General features: G+C 44.3%; 1 protein-coding gene across 1 annotated transcript in view; it reads left to right on the top strand.

The window, feature by feature from the left end:
• The first annotated feature begins 248 nt into the window (after window positions 1-248).
• Window positions 249-13968, top strand: part of LOC140211857 (sorbitol dehydrogenase-like) — a 54395-nt gene continuing 40675 nt past the window's right edge. Inside the window, exons 1-3 of the mRNA XM_072282034.1 lie at window positions 249-349; window positions 8742-8775; window positions 9471-9635. Coding sequence (XP_072138135.1) covers window positions 293-349; window positions 8742-8775; window positions 9471-9635 — 256 coding nt within the window. The 5' untranslated portion in view covers window positions 249-292. The remainder of the gene's footprint in view (window positions 350-8741; window positions 8776-9470; window positions 9636-13968) is intronic.

Raw genomic sequence — 13968 nt, 5'->3', positions numbered from 1 at the left:
GTACAACTCTGTAATTAGCAATTAGATGGATGATCTCAAGACATTTGTGGAGGAAGGTTGGTGTCCCCCCAAGTCAGAAAGAAAGCTAAAGTCAGACAGAAGACTTACAGAGTAAAAAATGCTTTTATCATCACAGCAAAGACAGACTTTGGCCTGATGAAGTGAGAGGGAAAGAGACAAACGCAACACAGCTTTATGTCAAGGACAGCAGAGAGATAAAAAAAAAGGCTTTTATCTGAACAGCTTTAAAAAGCGCTTGCAGCTGTCCCAGTTTCAGGTGGAAAGAGCAGCCATGCCGGTGCACAGCAACCTCTCGGTCATGGCGTACGGTCCTGGGGATCTGCGAATGGTAATTACTTCTTTCCTTTGTGCCTCATTCCGAACCCTGTGCGCATAAGGTATGACACATTGGGGCTGAGGACATAGGCCAAAGTTCTCACTGTTGCCTTGGTAAAGGGATGGATTCAACCTGCAACGGGTGCAGTGTGTGGCCTTGTTCTGTTTCACAGGAGCAGAGGTAGTTCTGAATGGAGTCTTGTTTAATGCTTACACAAGTTAGTGTATATAAAGGAGCAGATGGGCAGGGAAATACAGTTGAGCACAGTACATGGCCTTGAGCCCATGATGTTGTACCAACCTTTTAGCCATCTCCAAGATCACTCTAACACTTCTCTCCCACATAGCTCTCTATTTTTTCTATCATCCTTGGGCCTCTTCAATGTCCCTAATCTATCTACCTCAACCACCGCCCCAGGCACTTAACATTCAGTATAAAAAAAGCTACCTCTGACATCCCTCTGTATACTTCCCTCCAATCACTTTAAAGTGATTCCCATTCAGCTTTAGCCATGTCTGCGCTGGGAAAAAGCTGCTGTGTGTCCTCTCTACCTTTGCCTCACCTCTGTCAGGTCAACACTCTCTCCTTACATTGGAAAAAAGAAAAGCCCTAACTTCCTCAACCTATCCTCATAAGCCGTGCTCGCTAATCGTGGTAAATCTCCAGGTAAGTCTCAACTGCACCCTTTCTAAAGCTTCCACATCCTCCCTATAATGAGGTGACCAGAACTGAACACAATATCCCCAGTGTAATCTTCTGTATGTTGTCTGTACCCACACGTCTATGATGCTGATGTGGGCTACCTCACCATCCTTGTGCACATGAAAATGGACGTGACTTTCTTGTTGGGGATTGGACATAAGAGAAAGTTGCTGGGCTGCTGTTGTGTACAGACCTATGGTTTTGGTGTGCGGTGGGGAAATAACCTCCACCGACTGGTGTTCTTCGCCATCAGCTGGGGCAGTTTGCCTGGAGTGGCACAGAGAAAGTCACTGGCAATGGGGATGGTGAACCACCAGGTCTGCAAGGCAAACTGACTGTGTTGGAGAATGTGCAGAAAGACGTGCCAGGATGTTACCTCAATTACAAAGTGAGATAGTAGGGATTTGCTGATTGTGCACTTCCCTGGAGCGAAGGAGACTGATAGAGGCAGCTTGGTAGACACACTAGACAGGCACATGGATGGTAGAGAAAGGGAGGGCCACGTAGGAGGGATCTTGAAGTAGGTTAAAGGGTTGGCACAACAGAGTGAGCCAAAAGGCTGTAATTATGCTGTAATGTTCTATGTTCCAAAAGTACTGCAGTAAGTGAACATAATGAACATAAGTAGAGGGAGGGGGTGGATATCAGAGGTAAGCATTTTACACAGAGTGGGGTGGTGATAGGGGCAGATACATTAGGAACTTTTAAGAGAATCTTGGATAGGCACACGGGTAATAGAAAAATGAAGGGCTATGTAGGAGGGAAGCGACAGATTGATCTTGGAGTAGGCAAAAAATTGGCACTATGTCGTGGGCTGAAGGCCCTGTACTGTGCTGTAATGTTCCATGTTCTACAACTTACATGACAAAATAAAGAGTAGTTACACTAACTACCTTAATGCAAGTTGAGGGAGGGAATTGCAGTTTGAGGTAGTTATTGAGTGTGATAGCAGTGGGGAAGAAACTGTTGTTAAACCCTGAGTTGCTGGTCTTCAGGCTCACCCTGAACCTAACCCTGCAAAATCCTCTGCAAAAATGTGAGTATTTGAGCTGGCATTGTTCTGTCTAATTTCCATCTCCCCTCTTTGTGCTAGTGAATTTTCACTGCGGTGAAGACACTCCTGATAAGTGTCTGTGCCTGTGTGTGTGAGTGAGAGAGAGTGAGAGAGAGAAATGGTCTGTCATCCTGCCAGAATGAGTGAAATCTCCAGACAGGCTGATCTCCCTTACTTACCCTTTACCCTTACCCTCTGAAAGACCCTCAGCACTCTCCACTGCTGAACTACCAGGAAGTAGGGTGGGGCGCAGAGAGTTGAAAGTGGAGGTTGCCAAATGAAGTGGCAATGTGCCCTGCAGAGCCTGGTGGAACCGAGAGAGCAGCTAAGCAAGGGCAGCGGTGTAGAACCATACACAGCATAAGGAGAAGGACAGGCCATTCGGCCCTGGAGTCTGCTTCACCATTCAGTGGGATCTTGGGCAATCTAATCAGCTCTGCTTTCCTACTCATCTCTGGAAAATCAGGAACCTGACAGATTCTTGATTAGTCAGAGCGTCGAAGGTTATAGAGAGAAGGTAGGAGAATGGGATTAAGTGGGATAATAAATCAGCCATGATGAAATGGCGGAGCAGACTTGATGGGCCAAATAGCCTAATTCTGTTCCTATGTCTTATGGTTTTATTATGTAAACTTCCTCTATTCTTCCGGCTAATCAAGACTCTATCTATCTCTGCCTTACCCCTACAAGCTTATACTTACCATTGGATTAGTTTGGATTGGCGTTCCAGTCGGCATAGATGGGTTGGGCCAATATGCCTGTTACCATGCTCTATTACTCTATGACCCTAAATATATCCAAAGCCTCTTGGGGAAAAAGAGCTCCAAAGACTCATCACCCTCTGAAAGACAAATATCATCTTAATCCTGAGGAAGAGTCTTGGCCCAAAATGTCAACTCTTTATTCCTAACCATTGACATCGCCTGACTTACTGAGTTCCTCACCATTTTGTGTGTGTGTTATACCGGATTTCCAGCATCTTCAGGAAAATATCATCTTATCATTTATTTACTTATTGAGATACAGGGAACAGGCGTTTCCAGCTCTTTGAGCCACGCCACCCGGCAATCCCCAATTTAATCCTAGCCTAGTCATGGGACAATTTACGATGACCAATTAACCTATGAATCAGTAAGTCTTTGGCCCTGGGAGGAAACCAGAGCACCCGGAGGAAACCCACACAGTCACAGGGAGAACGTACAAACGCCTTACAGGCAGTGGTGGGAATTGAACCTGTTTCCACTGTACTGTAAAATGCTGTGCTAACCACTACGCTACCGTGCTGCCTCATCCTGGCTTGTGTCTTATTTTTAAACAGGGACATTGACTGGCCCAGCATAGGACAGTGCCATAGTCTTGCTTCCCCAACTCTTGAGAGTTAATCCTCCTAATGAGGAGTAGGCAGAGATTCCCTTGTCCAATTTCCCTCTCCTGTGAGCAGGTGATTGCCACAAGAGAGAAGAGAGTATCAAAGCTGTTTCGAGACTGAGCCCTTTATGTTGTTCAAGAAGCTGGATCAGGAGGAGCCGTGTGGGTTTCCTGAAACCTGCTCCACCACTCCTCGGATGGACTGCATTAAGCGTAATACTTGACAGTGCCAGCCATAAGCTCGGGATTCAATTCCTGCAGCTGTCTGCAAAGAGTTCGAGCGTTCTCCCCATGACTGCATGAGTTTCCTAAAGGTGCTCCGATTTCCTCCCACATTCTAAAGACGCATGGGTTAGGGTTAGTAAATTGTGATTATGCTATGTTAGCACTGGAAGCAACCTCAGATTATGTTGGCTGTTATGCAAATGACGCATTTCATTGTAAGTTTTGATGTACAAGTGACAAATAAACATAATCTCCTCCAATTTCACTGAGAACTCAGTTCCTACCAATAAAACCGTTGAGTGAGCATGGCCTTGGTAAAGAGCTTTTCCAAAGTCCACATGGACTACATCAATGTGTTTAGTCCTATCCTCGAAAAATGCAGTCGGACTTGATCTCCCACGAACAAAGTTTCATTGACTATCCCCAATCAGTCCATGCCTCTTCAAACACAAATTAATAATAATAATTCCTCTGATATTTTTCCTTGTAATTTTGCAACACTAATGTAAGACTTGCCAGCCTGCAGTTACCTGTGTGGGTGTGTGTATGTGTGTGTGTGTGTGTGTGCACGCGCGCGCATTTCTGCCTGTGTCTGCTTTGTATTCTATGTGATATCAAGGTACAGCTGAAGTCTCTTGGTACAGCAAAGACTATGGGCTCTGAAAACATTTCTGGCAATAGTACTGAAGATTTGTGTTCCAGAACTTGCTGTGCCCTTGGCTAAGCTAAACCAGTACAGCTACAACCCTGGCATCTACCCAACAATGAGGAAAATTGCCCAGGTGTGTTCTGTCCACAAGAATCAAAACCCAACCCAGCTGGTTACCGCTCCTTTAGTCAACACTTGAGCATCGACAAAGTGATTGAAGGGTTAGTCAATAACGCCATGAAGTGACACTATTCACTAACCTGCTCCCAGAAACTAAGTTTGGGTTCTGCCAAAGTCAGACATCCCCTGAGCTCACTACAACAGCTGAATACCAGAAAACGTGAAAGTGGCGTAACAGGTAGATAGGGTCGCAATGAAAGCTTTTGGCATATTGACCTTCATAAATAAGAGTATTGAGTACAAGCGACAGGATGTTATGTTGATGTTGTACCTCTGATCATCAGTTAGGCCTCATTTGGAGTATTGTGTGCAGTTTTGGTCACCTACCTACAGGAAAAATGTAAAAAAGGTTGAAAGAGGACAGAGAAAATTTACAAAGAAGTTGCCAGATCTGGAGGACCTGAGTTACAAGGAAAGATTGAATAAGTTAGGACTTTATTCCTTGGAGCGTAGAAGATTGGGAGGAGATTTGATAGAGGTATACAGAATTATGAGGGGTATGGATAGGGTAAATGCAAGCAGGCTTTTTCCACGGAGGTTGGGTGGAACTATAGCCAGAGGTCAGGGGTTAAGGGTGAAAGGTGAGAAGTTTAAGAGGAACATATGGGAAAACCTCTACACTCAGAGGGCTGTAAGAGCATGGAATAAGCTGCCAGTGTATGTGGTGCATGTGAGCTCAATTTCAAAACTTAAGAGAAGTTTGGATAGGCACAAGGATGGTAGAGATATGGAGGGCTATGGTCCCAGTGCAGGGTGATGGGAGCAGGCAGATTTGGCATGGATTAGTTGGGCTGAGGGCCTGTTTCTGTGCTGTACTTCTCTATGACTCTATAGAACATTTAATACCCAAGCTACTTACTTAAAATGCTTACTGGACAGACTCCAGAACTGATAAAGGTTGAAAAGAAACAGACTTCTCATTTTTGAGGACCTTCATGCCATCAGAGTGGCACAGCAGCATAGTGGTTAGCATACAGTTCAGCTAACCCTGGTTCAATTCCTGCTGCTGCCCGTACGTTCTCCCATGACAGCGTGGCTTTTCTTCAGCTGCTCGGTGTCCTCCCGCAGTCTGCTGGGTAGATTAATCCGTGATTGGGCTAGGATGAAATCGGGGGGTTGCTGGGTGGCGTGGCTTGAAGGGCGGAAAGGGCCAATAGATAAATAAATAAGTGGCACCTGTATATTAATCCTTCATGGTTTATTCAACTCCTTCATGGATTAGGCAACTCTGAGGTATATCTCAGTTGACATAAAACAAGGTATGTGGACATACCCGTCTTCAAATTTTGCACGAAACAAATTGATCCAAAGCATAAGGTTGATGTAAAATAATATTGCACATAGTGACCGGGGGTGAAACACCTGAAGGGAATGAGGTTAAACTACAGTTAGAATGCCTGTGAGACACAGTTTAACTGAAGACCTGGCACAGTCAGGAGTTTAAAGATAATTCATTGGAAAGCTTTTAACATTCGTACAGGACATGGGCTTAACTAGCATTTGAACTAGCATGACGAACTTAGCTCTATCATGGGCTCTAGCCTCTGTAGTATCTAGGACATCTTCAAGGAATGATGCCTCAAAAAGGTGGCATCCAGTATTAAGGACCCCCATCACCCAGGACATGCCCTCTTCTCATTGCTACTGTCAAGGAGGAGGTACAGAAGCATGAAGACACACACTCAGCGATTCAGGAACAACTTCTTCTTCTCTGCCATCCAATTTCAGAATGGACATTGAATCCATGAACACTACCTCACTTTTAATTTAAAAAAATTTTTTTGCATATACTTATTTAACTATTCAATATTATATTCTTACTGTAATTCATGTTTTCCTCTATTATTATGAATTGCATTGTACTGCTGCCACAAAGACAGCAAATTTCATGACAATGCCAGTAATATTAAATCTGATTCTGATTCCTCCGTTTTCCACGGACTTGTACTGTGAATGGTAGAGTCCTGGGGAGTGGAACAGAGGGGCCTTGGAATGAACGTGCATAGTTCACTGAAAATGGTCGATAGGGCGGTGAAGGTGGTGTTTGGCATGCTGGACTTCATTAGTTAGGGCACTGAACATGGGAGTTAAAAATGTGGGTCCTGCTGAAACTTTTGTACAGTACTGTAGTAGTTTTATGTGTTGCACTGTAATGCTGCAGCAAAAAAAAACAAATTTCATGACCAAGTGAGAGATGATAAACCTGATTCAGATATAGGTCTCTATGCTGGGAAGGGGGCAGGGAGAGGGGAATCATGGTGGGGAAAAGCAGAAGTGAGAGGGGTGGGAAAGGGAAGCACTGAAGGGAAATTCCGTAATGATTGATAAACCAGTTGTTTGGAATCAAATCACTTTGCCTGGCCTCTCAGAACTGGGTGCGCCCACACACCGCACTCCTTCCCTGTCGCCCATACCCCTCCCTCGGTGCTCCAACCACACCATTCCCAACATCCTTTGCTCCTGCCAGATTTACAAACTCGCTCTCCACTCCTTCTTGATAAATTCAGTACTGTTCAAAAATCTTAGGCTCCCTAGATATACGTGTGCCTCAGACTTTTGCACAGTACTGCACGGAAGGCATAAACAGTCGACGTTTTGGGCCAAGTCTCCTCATTAGGATTGGAGAGGAAGGAGGAAGATCATGAGAGACGTAAACAGGGTGAAAGCATGTAGTCTTTCTCTGGGGGTGGGGTGGGGATGAACACAAGAGTGCATAGGTTTCAGATCAGAGCTTAGCAATTAAAAGGAACATCAGGGGCAACTTCCTCATGCAAAGGGTGGTGTGAACTTGGAATGAGCTGCCAGAAATAGTGGCTGAGGCAGGTACATTATCAACACTTAAAATCTATCGAGATAAGTACAGTAAGTGGAAATGTTTAGAGAGCTATAGGCATTGGTAGCTCAAAGTTGATTTATTATCAAACTATGTAACTGTCACCACATACTACTTTGAGGTTAATTTTCTTGCAGGGCTTCACGGTAGAACAAAGAAATACAAAAGAATCAATGAAGAGTACACATAAAGACTGACAAACAACCAATATGCCAAAGAAAACAAACTGTGCAAATACAAAAAATAATAAACAGACAGACAATACTTAGACTATGAATTGTAGAGTACTTGAAAGTGAGACCATAGTTATGGAATCACAAACACGAGGATATCTGCAGATGCTGGAATTTCAAGTAACACACATAAAAATTGCTGGTGAACACAACAGGCCAGGCAGCATCTATAGGAAGAGGTACAGTCAACGTTTCGGGCCGAGACCCTTCGTCAGGACTAACTGAAGGAAGAGATAGTAAGAGATTTGAAAGTAGGAGGGAGGAGGGAGATCTGAAATGATAGGAGAAGACAGGAGGGGGAGGGATGGAGCCAAGAGCTGGACAGGTGATTGGCAAAAGGGATGTGAGAGGATCATGGGACAGGAGGCCCAGGGAGAAAGAAAGGAGGAGGGGGGAAGCCCAGAGGACGGGCAAGGAGTATAGTGAGAGGGACAGAGGGAGAAAAAGGAGAGAGAGAGAAAAAATAATAATAATAATAAAAAATAAATAACGGATGGGGTACGAAGGGGAGGTGGGGCATTAACGGAAATTAAAGAAGTCAATGATCATGCCATCAAGTTGGAGGCTACCCAGACGGAATATAAGGTGCCATTCCTCCAACCTGAGTGTGGCTTCATTCTTGACAGTAGAGGAGGCCGTGGATAGACATATCAGAATGGGAATGCGGCGTGGAATTAAAATGTGTGGCCACTGGGAGATCCTGCTTTCTCTGGCGGACAGAGGTTATGGAATCAGTTCAGAGTTGTGCTGGGTGATGTTATCCATACTGTTTCAGAAGCCTGATGGCTGAGAGGTAATAATTGTTCCTGAACCTGATGGTGTGGGACCTAAGGCTCCTGTACCTCCTTCCCGATGGCAGCAGTGAGAAGGGGTCATAGTCTGGATGGTGAGGTCCTTGATGTTGGACGCCGCTTTCTTGTGGCAGTGCTCCTTGTAGATGTGCTCAATGGTGGGGAGTGCTTTTTCTGTGATGGACTGGGCTGCGTCTGCTACTTTTTGTAGGCTTTTAATTTTTTGGGTGTTGGTTTTTCCATACCAGGCCGAGATAGGATGCTCTCAACTGCACCATCTATAGAAGTTTAATGTGAGGATTTGATTTGAATCCTAACCATTAATGTTCAATCCTTTCTCAAGCACCTATCCTTTTTCTCTCTTCACAGGAAAAGCTTCCAGTTCCTGAACCAGGCCTTAATGGTAAGTCTTTTCATTCTCCTCAGCATAACGTTCTCTTCAACTTTCTTTGGTGTTACAATCACACTTTATCTGAGTCCATTGAAATAATCTTTAGGTAGCAAGCAGTTAAGAATTTAAAGATCCAAGTCCTTTTGCACATTTATAAAACAAGCAATGATTTTGTGATTCAACATTCATACACTACAAAAGAAAAGCTCACATTTCATCTTGCCTCAGCCAGGTATTTGGGCAAGTAGGCTAATTTGTTTCATGATGATGAGTTCCTCCTTCCCCATAAATGGTAGCATGGTAGCATGGCGGATAGCACAGCACTTTACAGTACAGCTCTTGCCACTGTCTGTAAGGAGTTTGTATGTTCTCCCTGTGACCAGTTGGCTTTCTACCAGGTGCTCTGGTTTCCTCCCACAGTCCAAAGATGCATCTGTTGGTTGGTTAATTGGTCATTGTAAATTGCCCTGTGATTAGGCCAGATGTGACATTAGGATGGTCACAACCTGATGGAGCAGGATCATGGGCTGAGCAGTCCAATTCAGGTCCTGCTTTACCTGTTCCCGTTTGATCCACAACAGCCACTGGCAAGTATAGTTGGCACACAGCTACGGCTCTGGCCCAGTAAGGTGCCTTGCTACGTAATGGAGAAGCATTTTAAAGTAAATTTGTGAGCACCTGATTTGTCTCCTCTGCTGTGTTTTCAGAGGTGCAGTTGCAGATGAACACTGTTGGGATCTGCCGATCTGATGTCCATTACTGGCAACATGGAAGGTTGGGAAGTTTTTACATAAAGAACCCAATGGTTCTGGGCCATGAAGGTGCTGGGACGGTGACCAAATTGGGACCGGGAGTGAAGCATCTCCAAGTAGGTAAGAGGAATTCCAAACCATGGTGCTAGATCCAATGAGTATGTACAGGAAAAGAGTCAACGTTCAAGATGAAGATTACAGTCCTGCCGAAGGGTTTTGGTCCGACACGTCGACTGTACTCTTTCCCATAGATGCTGCCTGGCTTGCCGAGTTCCTCCAGCATTTTGAGTGTGTTGTGTGTGAGTATGTTCAGGAGCTGTCTTTTATTTCTGTTCTAGGGGTTCAGCCTGACCCCAGTCCAGGGAGAAAAACCAGTCAAAATCAGCACTTCCCAGAACTCTTTTATTAATACTGACAAAAAATGCCACAGATAAAATTATATAATTACAAACACTAGAAATAAGACAATAGGAAACTATCTGAATGTTATATGATGTGCACTATATGATTTCAAACAACCTTGCATGTCTTCAATTCTTGACTCTCATTTTAATTCACATGTTCTTTTCTTTAATTTGGACTCCAAACGTTACATAATGGTGCCCTCCCCATTTGCCGACCATTACCATATAACCATATAACAATTACAGCACGGAAACAGGCCATCTCGGCCCTTCTAGTCCGTGCCGAACTCTTACTCTCACCTAGTCCCACCGACCTGCACTCGGCCCATAACCCTCCATTCCTTTCCTGTCCATATATCTATCCAATTTAACTTTAAGCCACCTATCTTTGTCTCGGTTTTGATTCATCCGTCCCCTCACTATCTCCTCATTCCCTTTATTTCTCCCTTCACTATAATCCATTTCTCCCCAGCTGTCTACCTCTGATCCCAAATCCCTATCCCGCTCCTTCTCCACTCTCTTTCCCTCAACCACCTCCCCCCCGCCGCCGTGTCCGCCATTACCGGACCCGCATAACCCCTCCCAGCAAATCCCGCTCCGTCCCCACTCCCTTTTCCTCAACAAGTTCCGCAACTACATTCACGCATCCATGCCATCCAGCCCAAATTCTGTCTCCCGCTCTGTAAATTTGTCTTCCTTTTAAACTCTTCCCGCTGTTCTCCCAGTTATCAGAAGTCCTGTACATGTGTAAACATACGAGACTGCAGGTGCTGGTATCTGAAGCAACAAACAAGATGTGGAGGAACTCAGCACCTCAGGTAGCATCTGTGGAGGGAATTGGACAATAAACATTTTGGGCTACGGCCTTTCAAATGGATTGAAAGGAAGATCCTCTCTGTCTTTCAGTCCAGATGAAGAGTCTCAACCCAAAATACTGACTGCCTATTTCCCTCCATTGACGCTGCCTCGCCTGCTGAGTTCCTCCAGTAATTTGTTTTTAGCTCCTTTATGTATAGTGCTTATAAAAAGTATCCCCCCCCCACCCCCCCGGCCCCGGAAGTCTTCACGTTTTATTGTTTTACAACATAGAATTATAATGGATTTAATTTGGCTTTTTTGACACTGATCAACAAAAAAAGGCTCATTTGTGTCAAAGTGAAAACAAATTTCTACAAATTGGTCTAAATTTATTACAATTATTAAACACAAAATAGTTGATGTCATAATTACTCACTCCCTTCAAATCAGTATTTAGCAGATGCACCCTTGGCAGCAATTACAGCCTTGAGTCTGTGTGGATAGGTCTCTATCAGCTTTGCACATCTGGACACTGCAATTTTTCCCCATTCTTCTTTAGAAAACTGCTCAAACTCTGTCAGATTGCATGAGGATCATGAGAGAACAGCCCTTTTCTGGTCCAGCCATGAATTCTCAATTGGATTGAGGCCCGGACTTCGACTTGGCCACGCCAGGACATTAACTTTGCTGCTTTTAAGCCATTCCTGTGAGGGTTTGGCTTTATGCTTGGGGTCATTGTCTTGCTGGAAAACAAATCTTCTCCCGAGTCACAGTTCTCTTGCAGACTGCATCAGGTTTTCCTTCAGAATTTCACTGTGTGTTGCTGCATTCACTCTACCTTCTACCTTCACAAGACTTTTCGGGCCTGCTGGAATGAAGCATTCCCACAGCATGATGCAGCCACCTCTATGTTTCATGGTAGGGATGGTGTGTTTTTGATGATATACAGTGTTTGGCTTATGCCAAACATAGTGTTTATTCTGATGGGCAGAAAGCTCAATTTTGGTTTCAACCTTCTTCCAGCTGACTTCAGAGTCTCCCACATGCCTTCTGATAAACTCTAGCTGAGTTTCATGTGAGTTTTTTTTTTCAACAGTGGCTTTCTCTTTACCACTCTCCCATAAAACTGCAACTGGTGAAGCACTCGGGAAACAGTTGTCGTATGCACAGTCTCTCCCATCTCAGCCACTGGAGCTTGTAGCTCCTCCAGAGTTGTCATGGGTCTCTTGGTGGCCTCCCTCACTAGTCCCCTTCTTGCACAGTCACTCAGTTTTTGAGGACAGCCTACTCTAGGCAGATGTACAGCCATGCCATATTCCTTCCATTTCTTCATGATTGACTTAACTGTGCACCAAGGAGTATTCAGTGACTTAGAAGTTTTCTTGCATCTATCTCCTGGCTTGTGCTTTTCAATGACTTTTTCGTGGAGTTGCTTGGAGTGTTGCTTTGTTTTTGCCAGGATACTGACTCACCAGCAGTTGGACCTTCCAGATACAGGTGTATTTTTACTACAACCAATAGAAACACCTTGACTGCACACGATGATCTCCATTTAATTAATTATGTGACTTCTAAAATTAATTAGCTGCACCAGTGATGATTTGGTGTGTCATATTAAAGCGTGTGTATACTTATGGAATCAATTGTTTGGTGTTTTATATTTATAATTGATTTAGATCATTTTGTAGAGATATGTTTTCACTTTGACACAAGAGAGTCTTTTTCTGTTGATCAGTATCAAAAAAAGCCAAAATAAATCCATTGTGATTCATTGTTGTAAAACAATAGAACATGAAAACTTCTTGGCGGGGGGGGGGCGGTGAATACTTTTTATAGGTACTGTATATACTCAGAGGATTTGTCATGTCCACAGCTTCTTCGCCCTGTTCATTTTATAGAAAAATAACATGTGGGATTGATTGATGGTCACAACACCTACCACTCTCCCCCCTCTGAAACCCTTTGATTTTACTGTCCCAATCCTTATCATGTCCGTGAAATGCTTCTTCCCCATTCTGGTTGCTCAGTACATCTGAACTCATAGAAGACATAGAATGGTACAGCACAGAAACAGCCCCTTTGGCCCATTTAGTCCGTGTTGAACTATTAATCTGCCTACTCCCATCAATCTGCACCCAGACCATAACCCTCCATACTCCTCCCATCCATGTACCTATCTAAATTTCTCTTAATTATTGAAATCAAACCTGGACCCATCACTTCCTCTGGAAGCTCCTTCCACACTGTCACCACCCAGTGAAGAAGATCCCCAGCAGGTTCCCCTGAAACATTTCACCTTTCACCCTTAACCCATGACCTCTAGTTCTAGTGTCACCCAACCCTCAGTGGAAAAGCTGGCTGGTATTTACCCTATACACCTCATATCTTCTCAAAGGAACGCCATTTTGTTTAGTAATACACAAGAGATCTGCAAATGCTGGGAACCTTGAGTAACACACACTAAATGTTGAAACGACTCAACAAGATGCTGAGTATGTGTGTTGCTCATTGTGTTCAATATTGTTTTTTAACCGTTGTCACTCAACACTAGCCAGCCGGCGGTGTGGTGGCATCAGCACCGGACTTTGGGGTGAGTGGTCCTGGCTGACTCCTTTCGCGCCTTCCATCCGTGCTTGGTTGACCGTCGAGCTAGCAGCTCAGCCTCGTGAACAACAGACATAACACTAAAGAAATGGCAAGACTGCAGCCCGATGCACCACAAGGCACGGAGAGGAATAACAGTAACATTCAAAGCTGACGACAGGAAAAATAATGGATTTAATGGCATTTCGAAAAGGGGGTGAGATGGGCTTCACTGCGGCAGTGATCTGAGCACTAATGTTTCCAAAGATGATTGGGTGAATCCAGTCCTGTGTGGACACCCGTAGTATCTCATGGAAGAAAGCATTGGTTTATTTCCCTCAGCTTTCTTCCTGTTTTAAAAGTTGTGGAAAAGAGTCTACGTGTAGGAATGTGGAGCAACAGCTTATTTACTAGGGAGACTCAGCAGGTTATTCAATGTCTGTGGGTGGGAAAGGAGTTATCAACGGTTAGGATCTTGATGTAGTACTTCCAGCTGAAACATTGACATGTATAGGAAACAGGGAGCAAATAAGGTGCTTGAGGAGTATAAAAAGTGCAAAAAAAATACTTAAGAAGGAAATCAGGAGGGCTAAAAGAAGACATGAGGTTGCTTTGGCAGTTAAGGTGAAGGATAATCCAAAGAGCTTCTACAGGTATATTAAGAGCAA

This window comes from Mobula birostris, chromosome 18 (assembly GCF_030028105.1).
Source record: "Mobula birostris isolate sMobBir1 chromosome 18, sMobBir1.hap1, whole genome shotgun sequence".
NCBI lineage: Eukaryota > Metazoa > Chordata > Chondrichthyes > Myliobatiformes > Myliobatidae > Mobula > Mobula birostris.
Note: the sequence above shows the minus strand (reverse complement) of the source record. Positions and strands in the feature narration are given on the sequence as shown.